This window comes from Cephus cinctus, unplaced genomic scaffold, assembly GCF_000341935.2.
Source record: "Cephus cinctus unplaced genomic scaffold, Ccin1 Ccin1_scaffold1146, whole genome shotgun sequence".
NCBI classification, from domain to species: domain Eukaryota; kingdom Metazoa; phylum Arthropoda; class Insecta; order Hymenoptera; family Cephidae; genus Cephus; species Cephus cinctus.
The window spans coordinates 239,165-258,367 of record NW_014333641.1 but is presented as its reverse complement, the minus strand read 5'-3'; the positions used below and the strand labels follow the sequence as shown (position 1 = coordinate 258,367).

Below are 19,203 nucleotides of genomic sequence, written 5' to 3'. Positions count from 1 at the left end.
TACGAAATGAAAACACGGCACTACGGGCGACCGTAATTTGCGAATTGCGCGCGCTTGTCCAGTCATATTTGTACGGCAACGCTAAGCTAAAGACTACGGCTTTATTGCGTAACGCAAGTAATTTTCGCTAATTGAATGGAACCGAACACACTGGAGCGACGTACATCGTACAGCATTGAAGAAACAATTGCGACAGACGAAAGAGGAACAAAGAAAATATAAGTCATTGAGAATATCAACTTTCAATCAAGTAAGATATGTTTGCACAGATATTTTATTAATGATGAGACAATTTTACGGGCAATTACTACTCGGTGGCAAATTGATATAATAGAATGAATTATGAAAAACTATGGATAACATGGTATTTTTTTTCTTTTTCTTCATATTAACTTTTCAGTGAATGACTTTGTATTTACTTTAAAGGCTCACTTATTATCGAATTATAATAGGGGACTAAATGAATCATGTATGGTGGAAACGGCTCATCGGTCTACGGTTAATGGAATTAAAAAATAACCATTACTTTTAATTACACTGTATCTATATTTCAGCACTAACCATATATCATTCTTATTTGATACAATTTTGGTATCGCGCACTCCCTTTTCTCTTATTTATAGATACGACTTCGTCACTCGCGATAAATGAAATAATTTTCCCAACTTTTAATTACACTGAAAGCTTTGTACTCTCGTAATACGTAAACACGACTCGCGTGATAGCACTGATGTTTCCGCGTGCGATTAATGCTCCTTTCTTTTTATGAAAATCAAGTAAAGAGAAATGCATCTTATATTTGGAATGGACATTGTACGCCAGGCTCTCGTTATCACGGTTAATATATTCAATCACTGCTGTTCTGCCTGAATTATCCTTATACATGGATATTTACAAAATTTCAATCGGGAATGTATTAGACTTCATTTATTGAAGATTTGGCATTAGTATAGAACAATATTAGACTGTTATATAGGAGACGGTTCCGCACCTACTTTCATCTATAACCCCTTAAGTGTTACCCATGTCTTTAGGCGCATAACAAAAAGATTTTTATACTCTTGCGATTCGCAGAGAAATCGTTTTTCTAAGGTTTTTAATGTCATTAAAGTCAAATGAAAACTGATTTTTTTTTTTAATTCAAATTAAAAAATTCAATATCCCAGTTTTCTCAATTAAAATTCTTAACCAACTATCACAGTCGCTGATTAGAGTTCAGTGATCTTGAAAACCAGCAAGAGCGAGTCGATATATAAAATCGAATATTTTCCTTCACACTTGAGGGGATAAGAAAATACGTTAAGTTGAAAAGAGCCTGAATAATTAAAATGACAGTATCTCTCGTATCGATCGGTCGTTTAAGTATACAAATACGACCGGGGAATTTTTGGCATTGTGATAAAAGTGACGTAAAACCAATCGCACGTAAAATACAGTGACTCGGTGCAGCGTGGAGAGATTAAAATACATGGTAAATAATTAATAAAATGTACGGTGGTGCCACCTATTCTTCGGCATCTTCAGCATCGAAGATAGTCTTGAAGCAGAACGGCTGGAAGAGGTAACCTTCACCCGTGTAGAATTTGCTCATGAACTCGACCCTGCGACAGAAGAGAACCATAATCAATCAAAAAGAATTGACCTACATGTACATCCAGATGTTTCAAAATGAATACAACAATTATTTTTTTATTCTATGGAAAAAATTGTTTGAGTAACTCACCAATGAAGCCGAAGTGTATGAAGAAATGCAGAAAGGCCTTCCATCAGAACAAGAATGGCCACAGTAAAGAGGGCCCATGCACCAAAAGCAAAGAAGAGTATTACGCTGGTGACGTAATTACCATCCTCAGCATTAAGGCCCTGTTTTAATACCATACTCCATAAGACCTCCGAAAGCTGAGCATGGGCCAGTGATAAGGCCCACAATCGGAGATAGGAAGCAGTATGAGATACGGTTGAAAGAACGTATTCGATGGTATGGATCGCTTGATGGACCATCATATCCTCCAAACTTTCATTATCGTGACCATGGCCACCATCCGATTTGCTGCTGCTAGTAGGATTCGGTAATCCTTCCGCTTGCAATTCAATATCTTGAGAAGCAGCAGTTCCATTTGTCTGAAAGAAATTAGAAGCTTGTGAAATTAAAATCATGCCGACAGTATTTCGAAGCATTCTTTTGTAATTTGCAATATAAAATAATAATATTACATATAAATGAAAAGTGTCTAAATACTCACCTGAACTTTCGTCGATGGCTTTTTCCTCGTGCAGAGCATGTAAAGCGGCTTGCCAAAGAGCATGACGGGAATGCAAAGAAATGCACCAAAAATAAAACCTTTTTGCACGTTTTGTTGATATGGGAACATATATTCATCACAATTTTTATCCACCTCAGCCGAAGTGAAGAGCATCATATTAATGAAAGTGATAAGAACAGATGGGGCACACGTCGGCCTATCAGCTATAACTATAAGAAGAAATAAAAATTTTTATAAAGACCTCCTACAAATACTTCATATAGAGGTATTCCAAAAGAATCTTACCAGGATTCGTATCCGCGTAAAGTACCCACTTCATCAAAATTAAGGCAACCATGTAGAAGAACAAAAGCATGAGGAATAAAAGCTGAGGTAAAAATTCTAGAACGAGACTGGAATACCTCTTGAAGTGTCTGCAGCACAAAACAAACCATGCGGATCATTAAAGACAATATGTAAAACAAAAAAATTATATATTTTTTACCAAAGAAGTATATTCGTCGTATCAGCATTGATCCTTAGAATGTTAATCAATGTGCACTTAACAAAAACTTACATTATATTGATGACGTTCGTACAGACACCAAATATCATATGGACAACGCCAAAGACGATGGACAGTTTCATCTTGTACGAATTGAAGAAGATAATTTTATTGTGAGCTACCGACCAGACAGGATCCATACCCAAAGGATACGGCACCTGTACGTAGTCAGCCGTACCCGGAGCCAACTGAAGTTCTTCATTCCCTTCAATTGTCGATATATTGTAATTGATCTTCCAACTAGATCCGAACACGTTAGTTGACTTTGAAAACACGTCGTTATAGATGATACCGGTGTAGATGGAAAACAAACCCATGAGGAAGATGATATAACGACCGCCGAAGAAGATCTTCCAGATTTCATTAGTGGACTTCTTCGCGGTGAGTTTCTTCTCCCAGAGAATCATATATGAAGCGAACAACAAGACAATTAAACCTGTCGGGAGAAAACAGAAGATAAATATAAATCAAGGAAATTTCTTTAAAAATACTCATCGACATTTTAAGAATAAACAAAAAATATTTCTCACCGTGACCTGCATCACCAAACATAATAGCGAACAAAAATGGGAATGTAACAATTGTATATAGTGCAGGATTAGCCTCGCGATATGACGCGACGCCATAAGCATCAATTAATGCTTGGAAGCCTTTTGTGAACTTGTTTGTTCTGTTGAAAGTTGGTGGGTTTTCATCCATTTGGATAACATTGAGAAAGGACGGTATAGAGCTACCGCATAGACGCTAATGAAACGTAAAAACAAAACAAAAATAATTAAAATCGATGAATTAGAAATTAATACAAATTTCCAATTGCGTCCGTGAATGTATAGTAAAATTTATAGACTCTTACCGACCCTTCCGTGAGGCAGTTTTGTACAATGGCAAGATCTTGCATCGGTACCCAGCACTCTCCAATAAGACATTTCTTGGATACATCCATATTGAACAAATTCATTGTATGATAAATGGCTTTCATTTTGCGAACCATGATGCTCCAATTTGGCAGTTCCTTGGCGACATTATGTAAAACTCGTTGACGATGATCTTGGGTTTGATTAAGGACCTGCGGAATATCAAATATAAGTGTTGACAACAGGTTACTAAGTGTTTATGGACTTTTATATTTTCTTTAAATAATACATACCAAATTCAAATCCTCAAGACGCGTACAAACGCCTTTAACCATATCCTCTCTCTCTGCATGACTATTGGGACAAGGATACAAAGACGCGTGAAATCCACTACATACTTTCTTGATTCGACTCTTCAACTGTTCTCCTTGGAAGAAAGCGACAAAGGCTGTCTTATACATTTCATTACCCTGCAATTACACGAATGAATTAATGATACAAGAAATTAACATATACCGTATTAACAATAAATTATTAGCATACCGTTGCCGGATCCTCCAATGGCTTTTCAAGCTCAGCCTGGCGAAGAAACACATTTCCACGTGAAATACGCCACAGCATTCTCTCAAAGGCTGGTACACGTTCACGGTTAATGACGCCAGCAACAAATCTACAAAGTTTAACGATTTCACGATAAAATCCACGGAACAGTAAAATCAATGAAAAAGAGGAAGCTAGTTGAATGCTCACTCAAGTCGACCACGAATCGTTGTACCAGGATTCTGAGCCTCTTCGTTAATAAGAGCTCTACTTATGGAGTCGTGAGCCTCTTCCTATAATTGAAATATAAAAAAAAATGTTTGAAGTTCTTAAAAATATTAAAAAAAAAAAAGAAAAAGTTTTCAAGATAATTTCATTCGCACCTCCGTAAAGAAAACCTGTGTCTTCTCGAGTACGTGTTTGAGTTCAGTAAGCTCCAAATAATTGCTCTTCAAATTAACAGCGTTGTGACTCAATTCCAATATGTCGTTTTCCGTTTTCTCAAGATGCGCCTAGAGTGAAAATAAAATCCAGCTATTAATTTCTTAACCGGAATCTCGTATGCATAAATACAATACTTTAGCATAATAAAGTCAGCTACCTCAAGATCAATGATCTCACGTGGATTAGGTGCTCGTGGAAGTTCCACCATGTCATCTATAATGGCCACGCCATCTTTTTTGACTTCAGCTTCGATGTAACGAAGCTTGCGCTCCATCTCGTCGCATCGTCGAACTTCATTGACGAATTTTCGTTGAAAGGAATTGACTTGGACGTTCAGCTGTAACCAAGAGGAACAAGATGAAGTTGAAGAAAAACTTTTGAATATAGCAGAAATAGCCCTTTGATCGTTCCACTCTTAAATTATAGATCATTTGCATTTACTTAATCGTTTAGAAATTCTTTAGCAGTCTTACGTCACGAAATTGCACGGTGCCCGTTTCCCCCAGTTCGGACACAGAAAGATACGCAGCTTCGGGTTGAATGAAGAGCTGGCACAAAGCCATTTCTTCGCTACGAAATAACGCCCCCATGTTGAAGGCGATTGTTGTTCAAGCCTGAAATAAAAAAAAAATTGAAAAGTTGTTAAAAAAAAATTAATCGTTTTAAAAAAAAAATTAAACTCCAAATGAACCCAATATAACTAGGTCACAACTTCATGAAAATTATCACGAACTCTGTTATCCAAACGGAACTTACAATAAACTTGTATTATGAAAGCATTGCCGTTCGATAGTCCGTCACGTTGAATTATCGTCACGTCAATCTTGCGATTTCGATGGTTCAAGCTGTCAGTGAAAACAAGATAATATTAACGTGACGATAAAGCTCTTTATCTGTACGATTGGATCAGGTCGTGAAATACGGAGATGAATGTCTAATAAAACCTCCGACATATCAAACTACCAGTTGATCGGTCATCGTCATACATAGATATTTCACATCGAATGACACCAATACGACGAATTTAAAAAAAAAAAATTTTTAATACCAAGCATGTCCTCGTATAATATTTTCACCGTCTTACCTCACCGAGACACAATGTTTCCCCAACTTTTGCCTTAATTGACCTGCCAAGACCTTTAATGATCAACTTTTGGAACACAACCAAGGCAACGATTCGACGCCAGTACCTAGTTAGGAGCTAGAGCGGTACTGGGCGAATACATTGATTAATTTCGATAATGTCAATTCAGCTGTGCAATTCACTTGGAAAAATATGAGTCTTTGACGATACCACGATAAAGTCTTTAAAACAGAGAAATTATCTTATTGCAACGTCTCTTTGAACACTTGTGGATCCTCGTAATAGACTTTTCGTGAAAGACCATGTTTTTACGAACAATAATACATGTTAATTTCGCAATAGAAGCGCCGTAGGAATAAGCAATGAAATCACACATCATACGCGTCATTTGACGAATCAAAATGGCAACTGTCGACGACTGGTTGATAAAAATCGCGGCCAATTAATTTTACATGAATTTTATAATGACCTGAATGATTGAAAAAAAAAAAAAAAAACAATTTTCATCAATTTTAAACTTCAAGTTGATTACTTCCAATCATTTATGTCTGATGCTTTGAATTAATGACTTTTCCTTATTTTTAACTCTTTTAAAACTTAATAAACATCCAGCTTTGATCTCTATCTTTCACGATTACCGGATAACGTAGTGAAACGCACGCAGAGATTCGTATCGTACTGGCCTGAAAAATTATCAATATGATTTGCCACAACTCGACGATTTATTGTTGCCTGATAGGGCATCGATACGTTGCGTAACAGTGAAATCAGTTATCAAAATTATTATAAATTATGAAACCTGTAACGGGCATATAAATTTTATTTTCATTAAACTTTTTTTTTCATTGCAACAATATCCTATCTCACTGCAAAGCAGATTACAAGCTCAACGCTGTGAAAACGATACAAATGGATCAGCAGTATCGACTGTGATTTATCAGTAGCGATCACGAGGTTGTAATCGAGGAATTATAAAACGTAGAAAAAAGTAAGTCCAGTAAGTATTAACGAATGAAATAAGTAATATTGCCAAATTATTCTCTCTATATATATATATATATTTTTTTTTAGATGTCCACGAGCAAAGAATGGAATTCGAACAGCGAGATACAATTTTTTTAGTAAAATGAACCAAATAAAATTTTTTTTTTCCTAAACTCATCTTAAAACTCGTGACATTTGCGTAACCTCCTTATCGTAAAGAATTTCGCTTCAAGTACCAGTTGAAGTGTTTTCAGCGTGGTTAAAAGTCTCAGTTGCGTAAGTCTTGTGACATTTTAGTTATATGGCAGTTGGAAAAACGTAGACAGTACAGAAGAGACACTATAAAATCCACGTATCTCCTTTGATGTCAACGTAAAGCATTGTAAAAATAATACGGAAAGAATTCAATCATAAATTGATTCTGGTCCAGATTATACATAGCATATCCTTATCAAGTATCACGTATTCGATATGACTGAAGTGGAATTTAACGATCAGCTGATTGTACTCAGATCGCAGCTAGTGGTCACTCTAGAATTTATACGATGATTGATTCGTGCGAACGTTCTAAAAGCACGATTGAGTCATTAATTAATGTTATATAATACATTAAGAGACGTTCTTTTAATAAATTCGTCAAAATAAAAACTATATCGATTAATAACGAAAAATAATTATCGTTGGCCATGATTATTGTCTCTCCTCGCAATACCAAAGTTACTGATAAACGGAATTGCAAGCTACGTTACGTGGAAGTCAATTGAACCGTTTCCCAAGACACGAGTCAAACGATAACCGTTGAATATATTCGTGGATGATTATTGATAAGGGCCGTTCGTAATTTTTGATATTAAAAAAAAAAAAGAAAAAAAAAAGAAACTAAACATGCCCGACCAAGCGTGACTAGAGATACAGGTGCACAATTTTTTTTTAAATTTTCGTTTTGCAAAAGAAATTTTTTTCATTGGCAAATCTTCAAACGTTAATGTCCTGAAGAAGCTGTCAGATAGCGAGTTGATAGATATATAGGTCAAGTCAGCTGTTATTACTCAACAGTTATCAATAATTAAACACGACCTGACGTTCTATATAAAACAATCGTCATAAGCTTTGGTACAGGTATAAATCATATTAAAAAGAAAAAATACATGAAGTTACAATAATAGTCATTTTTATTCCAACCGCATAATTCCGGTTCTCTTGGTTGAGTTGGGATTTCGCAAATTTTTTTTAGCCTTGTACGTAACGTTTCGGTCAGACGTTAATACCAGTGTGTATATGTATATATATATAGAATAGTCCAATTATTATTCCGAGGTCTGATAAGAATAAATCCAGAAATCCTTGCAATAACCTGGAATTACACATTCCGAAATATCGTTATACCCATTAAACAAGTTTCTCGTTCGTTAAACGTTTGATTCTCCTCCAAGAAATATATATCGTCTCCCGCAAGAAGATCGTTAGTTAACGTATTTTGACAAGGAAAAAAAAAATTAATTAACAGTCACGTGAATCAGCGTCCAACGATACTATAGGAGGCACCCACTGTGGATGCGTACGTCACGATGATACGAATAAGAACGAGGGGCTAAGACCCTCGAAGAAAAATGACGTAATTGCATCAAATAAAGACGCCGTTAATTAAACCTACAGGATAAATATCATAATGTCAATTGTCCCAAGTAGAGCTGACTTTTGCCTACGATCTGCAACAGAATTATCATCGTGACCGAGTAATACCGGGCGTGCAAGATAAAATCCGGCGAAAAATAATAATAATGCGAAAGATGCAAGATCGAAAAAAAAAAATTTAACAAAAATTACATGACAATTGATCAGAGACCTGTGAATCGTAATCCACGAGAGTCGAGCCACACTTAAAATAATTTACAAAAAACGTATGAAAAAAAGGAAAAATATAATTGTCTGGAAAGTCATCTGACAGTATAAGGTTAATAAAATTTAGCTTGATAAAAATTAAAGTCGCCTATAAATCTTGTATATTATTGTTGTTACTTTGATAAAAATAATTTTCGCAACGACAGTCCATGCGACGAGTCAAAACTTACTTACGATCTTTTTTTTTTTTTTTTTCTTTTTTTTCGAAGCAACAATCGTACGTCGATGCCAACAGCCGTCACGCACTACGAACAAACTCGAACTGGCTCAGCGACGCCTTCGGACTATAAGAATAATGGGCAAAGCTTTCTGTATACTTATAATTTAGCTGGCTGTGTAAGCGCGCACGAGTTCCTTCTCATAGAGGAAGGAAAAAAAGGAGCAGGGTTAACGGTGAAACCCGAAGGTGAGCTAACAAGACGATTGGACCATAGATCGCGATCAAAGATCCCATTGGCCCGCTTATCGCCATTTACGACACGGCCGGACCATAAAGTCATTCGTAGAGGGGCATATCTTGGAGCAATTAGAACTTGGAAGATCGTCGCCCGAACCTGGTACAGGTTCTTTCTGAGCATGTGTGCGAGGTGGTAATGATAAGCTACCTGATAGTAGGATGCGTATTGTAGCACGTAACTTTTCCTGCTTGACGGTACAGTGAAAAAAAGAGTAAATAGAAAAAGACTGTTGATTTCATAAAAGATAATTAAACTGCAACTGATAATAGCGAATTCAGTTAATATTCTCGTTACTTTTCCGTTGTAACATTTCGGCGAGGCTCTGTCATATTTTTATCAACATTTTTCGTATTTTTTTTTTTTTTCTTTTTTTGACATCGCAGAACACGTAGATTGAACTTTGACCATTTTTTTTACAAAATTATTGACCTGCCGCGCGTGACTTTTTTGTTAGGTGAAACACTGGGTTGGATTTCTAACGGGTGGAAATGAAATTTTAATAAGCCTAATTGTACTGCGCATAGACCTAAATTAACCGGTCGGGCGTTATCTTTTTTTACTTAACATATGTACTCGAAGTGCAATCTTCTGAAGAAAAAAAAAATATTTACATGTACAAGATAATATCGTATACGGTATACTCGTATTATCGTGTAACATCTCGAGCTAGCTTCTTATTTCAATCCACAGAGGAATATCTCTTGATTCGGAATTTTTATTAAAAAAATATTAAACATTTGAAATCATTATCAAAATTTATTTGTTTGTTTCCCTAAAATCATCGTCAACTGGACTGTCCGTAAAATTAATGCAGTCGTCTATGATAATTTAGCTATGTTGTTAAGAACGGTTTTACGTTAAACTGTTAATCACTTGCTGATTAATAGTAGCAATTAGCGTTTAATCGTCAGCCTTTGTCTGATAATGTCAACTTGACTTTTATATCCATTCCACGGAATTACTTTAACGAGTACCACCTGCTAAGAGTAGGCGAAAATTCTATAAGCGGCAATTCATCACACTTATAAAGAAGCAAACGGCGAGGAGTAATATTTGCGTCATAAAAAAAAAATCATAAATTTCATCATTCACGTTTAGGATACACAAAAAAAAAACCAACTGCACTCAAGGCGATGGTAATGCGATGATTAAGTAACGTTCGAAATTATTTACACTGTAGTTACGAGTTTCTATGAAAGTCTATACGAAGTGGGGGAAGGAAAAGGAAAGAATTTATTGGGTCATTGCCAGAAACATGTGAACCACTTTTCGAAGTCAAGGACATATTGTTACCTCGCTGTAGTGTTTGTCCTGGTCAGCTGATTTGGATGATGATCGATTACGGTTAAAAAGTGTAAGTGAGTCGCAAGTGGGATGAATGTAAAAAGCTTCGAATTCGAGATTACTTTATAGTATGTACCAACTGAAACGCCAAAGCTTCGCGGAACTACCGCCAGATGGCCAGGCAAACCCGCAAGGATATTTCGATCACGTACTCCATAGATATATGCAGCGCGAGATGAAAGAATCGTCCTTGTCTTAGGGGAGCAGAGTATTCAATGATCGTTTCGTGAGGGTACTGTTGCTGAAACCCATTATAAAACAATTTATCGCATCCGTACATTAATTTGTTACGCGGTGCAATTTTTGGGAGCCTCTTTACCTGATAAGAGGCTTTATTTTTCAAACCGCATACAAAGAACAAAAGAAGGCTATAAAAAGACCACCCTCCCTCTCTGAAGCTTTTTGGAACAAAAATCTGTGAACACGAGTCACTGAAAATTGTGATAAGTTGATTTTCAAAGTTTTTCTGACTAGAGTACAAGAGTTACGGTCGAAACACAAAAAAAATTCCGTTACGTAATTATTCATATTGCATAAGAGAGAAGGTGGTAAAACTGTCAACTGATAATATGACAAACTCGATTTTCTGTTTGACAAAATGGGTCAGTGGACTTGTTTTCTGGTTTGTGGTTTTTCCCAAGGCATATTACGCACATTGCATATGCATATATGCCCGTGGACCTCATGCTGACCACATAAAGCGCAATAATACACAGAAATAATAATAAAGCTTAACCACGCAATCCGTAATATGCTTACAAGATTGTCAAAAACTTTTTCCATTTGTCGCGTCACGCTCTACGTACTCGAGACGTTATCGCTGAAGCATACAAAATTCCATAACCACGTATTGAAAGACTTAACAAAAATCGCGCGTAACAAAATAACGAACTTTGAAAAGAGGTCAGTACATTCAATTATCCGCTTAACATGCATTGACACGCATTTACGTGAAATGATTGTGCAGCACAGCAACCGTAAGGAAAGGCCGTTGTACGCCAATGCAGCCGTGAAGTGACGAGGCACGTAAGAGGTATGCCGCAACAACAACAAAACACGTGATTCTCTAAGTAAAGGCTATTTCGCATAATCGTAGCTCGCGAAGGAAATATCGTCGTCCGCTGAAAGGTCGAGAAGAAACGGCATTAGAGGTCGATTATTTTACAAAAGGTCTTCGACGAAATTCATAATCAAACGATTAACGATTGCCAATCACATTTTAAAAAACTGACAACGAGTCGAGGAATTTAGTCGAAAAAAAAAAAACAAAGTGTAGAGCTCGTTGTGAGCATAATTGCTGGCAAAGAACCGTGTGAAATATCATGATTACAACAGCTGGACCTAATGGAGGTATTTAAAAATTTCCGCACGTCAAAGTAAATACAGCAATGTTGCAAGTTTTTTTTTAAAACAATTTCCACTATCTCTGATAGATGTATGCCAGACGTCGAGAACGCAAAGCTCTTATATACGTTAAAGCGGAAAAAATTGAATTAATGAAATTCGATAAGCGTCAGATGACAAGCATGGGGGGGGTGGTGGTGTCCACTATCGTTCATTCAAATGCGAACCTGAAACCCATGAAACATTTGACGCACACCGTGACCAGCTCAATAACCATGATACTTGATTCTGATGGAAAAACAAAATGTCATCCCCTCAAATTGTCCAAAAACATTGTCTAAAGACTATCCTAAAAGCATTTTTTTGTTTTCGGTATTCCTAACGTCGTACAGAGAAAAGAAATACTTTAAGAAATACTCTAGCCAAGCCCTAAATGACGTAATCGTTGTTCTATTTAGAAGTTTTTAGTATGCGCGAGACGCGTCTTAAAACAACGCCGAAAAATCAAGACAAATGTCAACATTGCAAGACAAAACGCTATTGGTACAATATTTTCGAATAAAAATCTCTTCGCTCCATCGTCAGAGCCATGATGGGTCTTATGAGAATTCTCGCATAAATTGTTTCTTCGCTTTCAAAAAGAAGACACACGCTTGGGAAGAGCCATACCTCACAAACGCGCTCCTCACGCATATCGTATCGAGCAACTCTGCCCACAACGGACTACTCAAATGAAATGCCTAAACAGCAGCGACAACCTTGTAGAGTAATCAACGGCAGAGTGGCCCTAATAACCATGTGACCAGCCATCACGTGTCGCACCACAAAGAGACACTGTAAGGAATCGCTTGATGGTTCGTATCGGTACAGTACAAAAATCCGTTTGTGTTACACGACGTAAAAAGAAGTACAGCAATTGTATCAAACAACATTCGCACGACAAATTTCATGAAAACCCAATTGACAACGTAATCATACAAAATTTATACCTGGAAACAACAGTTGAGAAACACTAAACCCAGAACTTCGAAGATCCAACTGTTATGTTCAGACTGGATGGTTTGCTGTAGAAACCAGCTACATTAGCCAGTCTACGTAATTAAAAAATATTACAATTGGAGGGTCAAAAGACAATTGACATTTATGGTGGGGTACAAGAATTTGTCCTTGCACGTATGTTACTGAACGTACCGTCGGTCATTTTGATCCAATTGATCCCCACGACCACGTAAGGAATTCGAAATACAAAATCGCTTAGTGGTCGCGACTACGAGACCTCGCTGTCAGTGATTTCGAAACGAGCCGTGGAACGTGTTAATAGCTGAAATAAGCTGTCATCGAGAAAAATGAAGTTACGGTAATCAAAGATGGGGATCGAACAAACAATTCCACAAGTGAAGACGCATGCACGTCCCATAACCCGAAGCTAATATTACGCGCACGTTGACGTTACTTGAGATGAACCAAACAAAGGAGAATGAGTGCTGCAGGATTGATTTCAATAAATAAATTACAATTGTTTACAAAACAATAATTAATATATCGTCTAACCTACCGAGAGATTCAATCGCAATGCTTAATGGACTCTGTTCATATTTTCTTTGTCTGTTTCTTTTTCATGGTAGGTTCAATGCACCGTGAGTACCAACTGACAGCTGTTCCATACAAACCGTCATATATCTTACCTCCCGAACCCTTACGAGGCATGCGCATAAAAATACTGTGAACTAAGTATAAACCCAAAATTGTTCTCGAACAATTTTGTATGAAACAACCACAAAATTGTGATGACCAAAGTGCATTCAACTGAAGCAAATTTTGTTATCGCACAGCCATCTGTTTGTAATTCCTATCCCAGGACTTCTGCGGTGCCTCCTGAACCTCCCCCCTTTAAGAACATCGATAAACTATCGCTAGAAGGACTAGATTAGCACGGTATTTTCAAACGAGGAAAAAAACGTTATCCCGTTTTGCGGTCAACAGTCAGCCACTAGGGAAGTGTTCGTTACAACATTGACGTAATCAAACACTAAACACGGTACACCATAATGTACTAGATAGAATGTGAAATAAAAACTAAAATATACATACGAGAGATCAGCGGAAGCCACTCCCACACATCGTGCAGCCGCAAATTGTTCGTTTTAACAAAGTAGAACGGAAGGTGCGTGTCTGTGTAATTTTCACTTATGCAGGAGGTTCGCGGGAAATGACGAAGAATGAAAAATTCAAATGAATTCAGAAGGCATAGTAAAATATCCACGGGGACTTTGCGCGCGAATTTCAAAATTGAATCGGTAAACGATTTGCATTTCTCTATGAAAAATAACGATAAGACAGGATATCGCGATTTTCACGAGTGCAATTAATTGTGAATGGTGAATGCAACTCTCTTTTTTTCTATCATAGATTACTTGCGCGTCAAGGTCAAACTTTTTTTTCCCCAGGAATTTGTGTAACCTTCTTAAATTGTTCTCTCTATCGTGGTATGACGTCACAACCGATGGTAGACAAACATGGCGGGGCGCGAGGCCTAAGTCAATAAACGAGCAGCCCCTTTGTGTGTCGATTTAGTCGACGGCAACTCCAAGACTTTTCGAAAGCTTTTCTGCGATCCAACGATAATAACAATAATGTGCAATTACTCGGGCTTGGACGTCACAAGCGTTATTCTGTGTTCACGGAGAGGACGCAGTGCGACGTGACCGATTTCTTATTTAAGTATACTGCTGGCAGTTGTCTATCTATAATAAATTATAACTATCTGCTATCTATAATTATAACTACGAGCTGCATATTTCAGACAACAAGAACTTCGGCGTTTACATTATAAGTATTAGTTATTGTTTGACTGTACAAAATTCTATATTATGTAATATACATGTGTGTTTGTGTGTTGAACAAATGTTCCTACATCACAAAGTATCAACTTGTTTAGCAACTATTGCAATTCCGTATCGGATGCTGCATCCAGTCAAACTGGTAACGTTTTTGCGAATCGAACAATTTTTTGCACCTCGCTCAGCTCTGTCATGCCTGACGATCAGCAACCTAGTTCAAAGATCGTGAAAAATTTGTTCCTAGTCAGGAATCAATGCTCTTATGAGATTCTTCGATACTCATTGATTAAATGAATTAATAGGTGCTCGGTGTGATATTAAATAATCCTGTATCTCCATCTCTGACTCTTTTAACGAAAAACTGCTAAAGTGTAAAATTTACATGGAATTAAACATTTTTTTGTTCTACCGCACCTCGTCCTTTATATTCGTACGATAAATAAGTGACGTAAAAAGAAAGCAGCGAAAAACAAAGCGACGAAACACGTAACGCCGTTGTGAATGGTTTGAAATTTTGTTCGTATCGGCATACGAGTTATAAATAATATATTATCCAACAGATTACAGGAGCTCCAATAGCTTTGATGGGATCGAACGGAATTTAAAATGTTGTTTTACTGGCTGATTTGGGCGATAAAGTTGTGGCGCGCGTGTTTGCGGCTACTTTGTGAATCAAGTCCATGATATTAATAACCCTCTTATCTCGTAACGTTTGTACAATTTCTGACGCTCTCCTTGAGTTCAACGTAATTCTATAAAATCTTTAAAGCCTCGTAGACCCTCTTACGCCATCGTCGATACTCTCCGAGCGGATGCCAGCTGCGAAATGGCAAAGTAATACGCAATTGCAACAGTGGAGAAGTGCGCCAATAAATCTATTCTTACCAGCGTGTTAACTGGCGTAGAATTCTCGTAACATGTATCTCATTGTTCGTCCAAGCTTACTGTCCCTTAAGCCGTACGAGGGAAAGAGCCGACGTAGCGTATTACTGTTCAGAATTGTTTCCATAGTTCAGGTCTAACAATTTTGTTATCGGCTGTACTTATCGTGAAATACCAATGTCTGGGAGGCAGTCAGGTATGCAGATCGCTGATTGGCTATATTTAAGACCGGTTCTGTTCGTTTCCTGGCAACGCGTAAACAATGTCAAAGTCAAAAGGATGAAACGTTAACCGTTGCACGTGAACATTTTACATCGGAAGATCTCCTTAGCGCACGTGTATGCGCGTTACGCTTGTTCGCTCTAATCCTAATAATGATTCATGCATATTGCATAAGATCGTTTGTCATGTTAAGAAGGAAGTTATTTTTCGTTCCATGATTGAACGGAGAAGTTGTAAAAATTGAATAATAAATCTAGCACGCTTGTGTTTTAGTAACAGAAAGTGTAAAAAGCTCCGAATAAATCAATGTATATGGGAAATATTAAAATTTATAAGACAAGGCTCAATGGTGAGTGTTATCTTTTGAAAATAATTTTTTTTTCTTTTCAGTTATTATTTTATCGAAATTCATATCGCGTTCGATTCAAATCTACTCTGTTACACCATTGAGTGGTGCACCAAGAATCTCTACTTCATCATAATGCTCGAGAACCTCCATGATAATAAAGCATGGACTTTCTATTCGTTCATCGAAAAAAAAAGATAAGCCATGCATTCCAACAAACTGGTAACAGGTACGAGAGTCATACGCGAAAGCTTACCCAACATTTGAACTCAAAAGTTCCACGCATAAATAACGTCTCTTAAACAACGTATACAAATTCCAGTATTCTCAAAATATATTCAAAGATCGAACACGCTTTGAACTGACATCAAACTGACATCCAAAAACTTGTCACGTTTTTATTGTGTAAAAGAAACATCAAAGAAAGAACCAAACACCTTTTACCTAACCAACAAATATCCAAAAAATTTGTTAAACTTTATGATCCATCGGGAAGTAATATCAAGTCATAAATCGATACACAGATTTTTTCACCGACCTGCTTCTCACGTGAAGAAAACAAAAAAGGAAATAACCAACAAGTTCAGTACACTCGTTCGTCGAGTGGTCTCGCGATCACTTATAATTTTTCTAACTCATTACTTACCTGCAAATCAGGAATTTGTTTATGGAGTACGATGGGTCATTTAAAGAGATACACTTGACACTGGAAAACTATTAAATACTGTTACACGCGTTCTGCACTCTATAAAGACTGGTGTGCTCGTCGCACTCGGAACCGGTCGACGTGCCGCAAAAGACTGGCCCTCGGTCGTGCGACCCCACCATGCGTTTCATGATCGCCGCCGAATGTAAACACCAATACAGCTGATCGACTTAACATTTTCTTTCCTTGCCACTCTCTCTACACCATCCTGTCGAAGTGACAGCTATAGGTGCATATAGAAGTTATGACGTGTTTACCGTTTGTCAGAAAGTTGTTGAACCCTTTTCTGCTACGCAGCGAAGGTTCATTTTAGATTGTCGTATAATTACGAGAGGTTATTGTATCATAATTTTGTAACTACTGTTATTGATGATATCGCTACAACGTCTGCTAATATATTTAGGTATATATTATATTATTGCCTAATAGCTATTGTTTATTAAGATCTCATATCTAGTTTGTATGGCTTTCATTTAGGTAATATATAATATATGGTTACATATGATATGGTCCTCATGCTTGGTGTATGTTATGCATGATGTTTTAAGTCATTGTATTATATAGTATAAAAATGTTTTATATTGACTTACAATGTTAGTTTTCTTTGTGAGTTATGGGAATGCATTAAAGAAGATGAAAATGATGAATGAAGAATTAAAGGTGATAGACTGTTTCATGGTCAGGCGATATTGGTGCAACCTGACGGAATTGTAATGAAATGGGACGTCACGTGATCATACTCAAATGATGGCTTCTTGTTGGTTCGTATATGTAGAATTTATCGCAACATTGAATTTGAAAGTGGAGTAACAATGATATCACTTTGAATAATTGATATTTTGTGAAGGAATATAACAAGTGTATGACGACGAAAAATGGGGGAGAATATTCAGGGATCTTTCGTGTCTGAAAAAATTTCTAAAATAAGGTGGAAGCACGAAGACTTCACTGAAGCCAAAACTTTTTTAACCGGCAGTTGGGATAATCCGGTAATATATAGGCTAATGGAGACTAGCTTAAATTTTTATAAGAAATCATTAATTTGTTAATTGATGAACAATTTTTTCTATATAATTTTAGGTCAATAAAATTACATACTGGACATTTGAAACAAATGAAGATAATGAGACATACCCAGCTGTTATATCTTCACATGCTTTTCTTGGAGATGTAACGGAATTAAAGGTATCTTGCTTATTTTCATATAATGACAATAGCAAAATTGATGCTTGAGCATTATTCTACTATTTCAGTTTATAAGCAAAGACTTCTTTGTCGCATCATCATCATTAGGATCAGTAAGATTATTGCAAATCCAAGAGAATCCATACGCACAATTTAAAGAGCACATGTCATGGGATTTTATTCACAACTTTAAGTGTGTATAAGAAGAATAATTATACGGTATAACAATTTATGAGTAAAACAGTAATGTAATGTAATTTTATTTCTAGGACAGGAGATTATGCATCATGCACTGCCCTTTCCACCTTTGAACAGGATATAGTTTCAGTAGGCGAGGATGGTAGAATTAATTTACTTACAGCCCGTCAAAAAAAACCAGTCAGAACTATAGGTAACATATTTTATATCTCAAGATGAATAAATCATCATACGAAATTCTATATAATTCACTTTCAGAGAATGCAGACAGTTGTTCACTATACTGTGTTGATTTTTTGCGGCACAGTGAAATCCTTACAGGAAACTTACGTGGGCACATGAAAGTTTGGGATCTAAGAAATGACCAGGATATACCAGCAACTACTTTCATGCTTTCGGAACAATTAAAAGTATGGCTTTTATGATATTATTATTATCTATTAAGCATGCACAAATATTTATCAACAATTTTACAGACAGAAGCAGTAAGCATAGCACATCATCCAACTCAAAGACACATTGTTGTTGCTGGTGGTGGGGATGGTAGCTTAACTGTCTGGGATTTGCGACACAATACTTATCCGATCTCGCAACTAAATGCTCATGCAAGATCTGTTAGCGAAATATTATTTCATCCAGACCGCCCTGAAAATCTATTTACTTGTTCGGTCAGTGGGGAGTTGTGGCACTGGAACAACGCACAGAAAACAAAAATGAAATTAGGTAAAACTAAGGAATGAAAAATAATATATTGAAACTGCACTAATCATAAATTTATATTGTATAACTATTTCAGATTCCATCGATTCACATTGGCTGAATACCATCGGTGCAAATGGAAAGGTCAGTGTCGTTTCACTTTGCACTGCAATGCACAAACCAATAAACAGCATCGATATTGATAGATCAACATTATTATTTGGATGCGATAACGAAGCAATATATGTCGTTAAGGATATAATTGTTTGAATGCACAAACAGTACCTAAATAATTTTTACAATTGTGTATTGTGTGAAATAAAGGTTATTTTCAATAATATCACAAACTCTATTGTATCTCAA

General features: G+C 36.6%; 2 protein-coding genes and 1 non-coding gene across 6 annotated transcripts; 2 read left to right on the top strand and 1 right to left on the bottom strand.

Annotated features, from left to right (window-relative positions):
* Window positions 1-256: 256 nt before the first annotated feature.
* LOC107272240 (V-type proton ATPase 116 kDa subunit a) lies at window positions 257-16,848 on the bottom strand. Its single transcript, XM_015749201.2, has 14 exons — window positions 16,699-16,848; window positions 5,120-5,260; window positions 4,804-4,983; window positions 4,586-4,714; window positions 4,413-4,495; window positions 4,206-4,332; window positions 3,956-4,132; window positions 3,662-3,874; window positions 3,339-3,552; window positions 2,821-3,244; window positions 2,550-2,677; window positions 2,244-2,473; window positions 1,724-2,121; window positions 257-1,601 (listed from the first exon to the last, which is right to left on the bottom strand). Exons 2-14 carry the CDS (start codon window positions 5,234-5,236, stop codon window positions 1,505-1,507), a joined length of 2,517 nt encoding a protein of 838 aa, XP_015604687.1. The 5' UTR covers window positions 5,237-5,260; window positions 16,699-16,848; the 3' UTR covers window positions 257-1,504.
* LOC112495029 lies at window positions 10,602-10,729 on the top strand. The gene has a single exon (XR_003061150.1). It is a non-coding gene; the product is annotated as a U4atac minor spliceosomal RNA (small nuclear RNA).
* On the top strand, window positions 15,447-19,180 carry LOC107272243 (nucleoporin Nup43). 4 transcript variants are annotated; one of them, XM_025089567.1, is made up of 9 exons: window positions 15,447-16,055; window positions 17,370-17,519; window positions 17,606-17,747; window positions 17,839-17,943; window positions 18,012-18,136; window positions 18,213-18,334; window positions 18,400-18,551; window positions 18,618-18,864; window positions 18,938-19,180. In XM_025089567.1, the coding sequence occupies exons 3-9, from the start codon at window positions 17,634-17,636 to the stop codon at window positions 19,108-19,110; spliced, it is 1,038 nt and encodes a 345-aa protein (XP_024945335.1). In that variant the 5' UTR covers window positions 15,447-16,055; window positions 17,370-17,519; window positions 17,606-17,633; the 3' UTR covers window positions 19,111-19,180. The 4 variants fall into 4 exon arrangements, with proteins under 4 accessions (XP_024945335.1, XP_015604696.1, XP_024945334.1 ...); XM_015749210.2 differs by adding an exon at window positions 16,097-16,281 and having other exon boundaries at window positions 15,449-15,680; window positions 17,370-17,747; XM_025089566.1 differs by having other exon boundaries at window positions 15,449-15,680; window positions 15,980-16,055; window positions 17,370-17,747.
* Window positions 19,181-19,203: the final 23 nt, after the last annotated feature.